This window comes from Prunus dulcis, chromosome 3, assembly GCF_902201215.1.
Source record: "Prunus dulcis chromosome 3, ALMONDv2, whole genome shotgun sequence".
Taxonomy (NCBI): domain Eukaryota; kingdom Viridiplantae; phylum Streptophyta; class Magnoliopsida; order Rosales; family Rosaceae; genus Prunus; species Prunus dulcis.
This window is the reverse complement of record NC_047652.1, coordinates 16,802,898-16,807,419: the sequence shown is the minus strand read 5'-3', so window position 1 is coordinate 16,807,419 and position 4,522 is coordinate 16,802,898. Positions and strand designations below refer to the sequence as shown.

The window sequence follows — 4,522 nt, the reverse complement described above, 5'->3', positions numbered from 1 at the left end:
AAAAAATGTGAGAGCATGCATGTGCATCTGAAGATGCGCCCAAATTTTCTTTCTTTTGTAATTCTTATTCTCCTCATATCTCATCTCTCTCTCAACGCCTTCATTTTTTTATTTTTTCAAATCAGAGTTTTTTTTATATGTGAGACTCAATTGGAAAGCTACCATCTCTCAACCTTCTATTGAAATCATTTTCAGATAAAAGTTTTTTATATGTGAAGCCCAACTGACGCCGACATTGTTCACACAGATCCGATTGTCTATTTGACAGCCACATTGAAGCCTAACCAACGACGACGTCAACGTCGTTAGTCTGAACCTTCATGTGTTTAAACGATTTGGCCTAGATCCTGTTGTCTTTGTCTTTGGTTTAGTGTTTGAAGAACATTTGTTTGTTTCCTACATATGTAGCTGGACTGTGTCTGGAATTTTTTCTTTTGGTTTCTTGTTCTTAAGTTTCTTGGTCTGAATTATTTGGTTAAAAGTTTCAACTCTTATGGGTATTTTGGTTTGAGTGTTGTAATCTGGTTTTCGGTAAGGGATTTGGTTTTCGGTAAGAGATGGTTTTCGGTAAGGGATCTGGATTTCAGTTAAAAATAAAAATAAAAAAGAATTGGAAATTATTATAATTATGAAAAATATAATACACAAATATAACACAAATACTAATGGAAAGGATTTTTTATTTATTTAAAGATAATGAAATCATGTTGGACAGCACAGTCAAATCAAATAAAATAATAAAATATAAATATTGTTACGAAATGGTGTTTTTAATCGTGAGAAAACCCAATAGTTACTGCCACAAAAGTCACGGGATCAAAACTTGTAGGATAATGCTAGGCTTACCACATTTTTATACCACATTGTATACCACCTCTCTAATAGAGGTGGAGCCTACCAATACAATGGGGCCCACCTCTATTAGAGAGGTGGTACACAATGTGGTATGAAAAATTTGGTAAGCCTAGCATTTTCCAAACTTGTAACTGCACCGTTGTTAATGGCTTTAGTCACGAGTATTCGTGGCTAATACTGCCAAAAGTCACGAAAAAAAAGTCACTGTTGTGTGTTTTTTTTGTAGTGAGAGTTTGAGCTTCATTTTATTTTTACTATATAACCAACACAAGCGAAGCCCCAAGACAGGTTCCATAAGGCGATAGTCTAAAATCTTTTAACGCCGTCTAAAGTATAGTTTAATACAAGAAATATTTTTTGAGTGTGACTTAAACGGCAAATAATTAATTAATTAATGGTGATTGACTATACTCTCCAGACCAATTTTTCTTAATCCAGCTAAATATTCGAAATCTAAAACTTTCAAAACACTCTGTTGATCTAATCATAATTAATATCGAGTGATTTTTATTTAAATGGAAACCATTCAGTCAGTTTTGCTAATCAGCTACTATGATCTTCTTGGTTGAAACTGTAGTCACATTCTGATCGGAAAAGTTCAGGAAGGAGAAAAACATAACATATATGGAATGGAACAAGCATTAGAATATTACAGTTAAGAAATATTTAATTATTGTTCAGCGTGACGTGAAAGGTAATAGTGGAACTTCATGTAATGATGAAGCAGGACCACCATCCAAACCTGGCCTTGTGCCTGTTGAGCTTGAAACGACATCCCAAGGCTCAATTGATTCAGTTCGAACATATTCAACTTCTTCATAATTTTGTTCACCATTTGAAGTTTTTTCTGACGTTTGAATCCCCTCAAGTTCTGCCGTGACCTCTCTCATTGTAGGGCGCTTCCTTCCACTCAAATTCAAACACCTCCTTGCAAGGTTAGCAACTGTGATGATATCTGCTTTAGACCCTCCTTTTACAACTTGAGCATCAAGAATTTCAAACAGGCGATCTAACTGCATCGAAATGATGAAGTATGTGGCAAGACTTTTGCCTTCTTCTTGTGACCTTCTAAAAGAAATTGGTTTTTGTCCTGTCAAGAGCTCAACAAGGACAACTCCAAAGCTATACACATCACTTTTCTCTGTAAATTGGCTTGATTGAAAGTATTCGGGGTCCAAGTAACCAAATGTGCCGTGTACAAGTGTGGTGAGGTGAGTTTGGTCAATGGCAACTGATCTTGAAGTTCCGAAGTCAGCAACTTTTGCTCTGTATTTTGCATCCAAGAGTATGTTGGTAGACTTCATGTCTCTGTGATAAATGGGAAAGGCAGCTGAAGCATGTAAATAGGAAAGTGTTTGTACCATAACTGACCGAGCAACTAGCTAGGCTAGATCATTCGAGTGCCATGCTTTGAGAGGTCATCACCTTAGCCAAAGAAGCATCACCACAAATCACAACTCTAAGCAAAGCAAGAGGAGTCCCACATCGGAAAACTACAAGAGATGGAGACTCCCCCTCACCTATAAAAGAAGACTACTCTTTCCTTAGAAGGGGACTGGCTCTTGAGTACTCTCTCTTCTGGATCCATCTCTAGGCTGAGCTTCTCACTTGTTATCTCTATATTTGGGTCTAATCCCCTTGTACAAATGTAAACAAACATTATCATAATGAGAACACCCTTCTCCGTGGACGAAGCCCATCATTCGGGTGAACCACGTATATCTTGTCTTCTATATGTTTATCGTTTGCCCAAATCCTCACACACTTGGTGAAGGTCCTCATCTTCATCCATCATCCATCACACCTCATCACTAAGTTGGACTCAATATTGGCCGGGCCATTTTGAGCATCAACAGTTTGGCGCCGTCTGTGGGAATCGACACAAGAAGCCTTTGTTGTTCTCCCTTAATTCAGTGCCCTTCGGCCCCCTTCCAATCATTGCCTTTTAGCTTATCGTTTAGCACCATATATGCAAGAGGCCACCATCGGATCTCAAGGAACAAATATGCCTTCGACACCTCGCCTTGCATGGCTTGCATGGCCAAGCCACCATTTCAGCCCAAGGAACCAGCTTCCAATCACGTTGCAAGAGCCTCAATTTATGGGCTGCCAAATATTCCAATTCACCTAGAATATCAATTTGCATGGCTTGCATAGCCAGGGACAAGCCACCATTTCAATCTAGAAGGAAGCCCACGTCTCAATTTCAATTATTTAAATGAAGGGAAGAAAACACATTGACAACCAATTTGGAGGTTGCTGAATGTCTTGCTGTCACTTTGCATGGCCAAGGAGCAAACCATTGCTCCGATATGAAGGTTGCCACGTGCACTTTATCATAAGCTGTCAATTCCATTCGGCAATTCAAGGGAATACCTATGCAGTAGGCTTGCAAAAATTCCTTCCAATCACCCTTGCCGAACGGCAAGGGCCCAGCCACAATAAAGATATGCTCGCAGCAAGATATGCTCCCAATCCGTGGTCCCTAGCACCTGCCGTTCAGCACAGCCACAGCTCTCCAATTTCCTTAGGCTGCCGAAGGGTTTGCCCAGCTTGCCGAAGGACAAACCGTAGCCCAACCCGTGACCACGAAGGCCTTGCCGAAGGACAACCTTCCGAGTTCGCACAGCTTGCCGAAGGACAACTTTCCAAACTTGCCGCAGCTCCAACTTGACCTCGGCAACCCCTTGCCGAATGGCAAGACCAATTGCCGAAGCTACCTCACGCTGATCCGCACACCAAGCCTTACTCAAAACCCAGCCCCCCTGCCGAAGCCACAGCAAGGATTTAGCACTTCACCTTCGCGAACGGCAAGGTCCAGCCACAATTTATATGCTTGCACTTCAACCTCCTCGGCACAGCACTTCAACCTCCGCGCCACTCCAGCTGCTACGCTGCCTTGCCGAACCAGCTTCTTCTCGGTGCCAAACCGTGCTCTTTGCGAAACCCGTGAGCTACCCCCAAACCGTGCCTCCAAGAACTTGCCGAACGGCAAGTTCAAAACTCCACGATTTTGTTTCTCTCCAAGATGCCGAATGAAGACATGCCGAACGGCATGGTGGCCACCTTCTTATTTGTATATCCCCTCATCCCAAAACCCTAGGCCTTGTTACTTGCTGAAGCCCATCACGGGCCCAACTCTTTCCACATGCCCAAGACCCAACTCAAGAAGGTCAGGCCATTCAAAAAAAAAAAAAATGGCTAGACCCTTGCCGAACGGCAAGGGCCATGGAGAAATTTCGGAGTCTTAAATTTTCGAATGGCCCGGCTCCTTCGAAGGCCTAGCTCCCGAGCACCAAAAAAAATAAAATGGCTAGACCCTTGCCGAACGGAAAGGGCCATGCAGAAATTTTGCAGTCTTAAATTTTCGAATGGCCCGGCTCCTTCGAAGGCCTAGCTCCCGAGCACAAAAAAAAAATAAAATGGCTAGACCGTTGCCGAACGGCAAGGGCCATGGAGAAATTTTGGAGTCTTAAATTTTCGAATGGCCCGGCTCCTTCGAAGGCCTAGCTCCCGAGCAAAAAAAAAAAAAATGGCTAGACCCTTGCCGAACGGCAAGGGCCATGGAGAAATTTTGGAATCTTAAATTTTCGAATGGCCCGGCTCCTTCGAAGGCCTAGCTCCCGAGCACCAAAAAAAAAAATGGCTAGACCCTTGCCGAACGGCA

General features: G+C 42.5%; 1 protein-coding gene across 1 annotated transcript; it reads right to left on the bottom strand.

Moving 5' to 3' along the window:
* Window positions 1–1,493: 1,493 nt before the first annotated feature.
* Window positions 1,494–2,159, bottom strand: LOC117621875 (wall-associated receptor kinase-like 9). Its single transcript, XM_034352415.1, has one exon. The coding sequence runs from the start codon at window positions 2,157–2,159 to the stop codon at window positions 1,533–1,535; it is 627 nt and encodes a 208-aa protein (XP_034208306.1). The 3' UTR covers window positions 1,494–1,532.
* Between the last annotated feature and the right edge of the window lie 2,363 nt (window positions 2,160–4,522).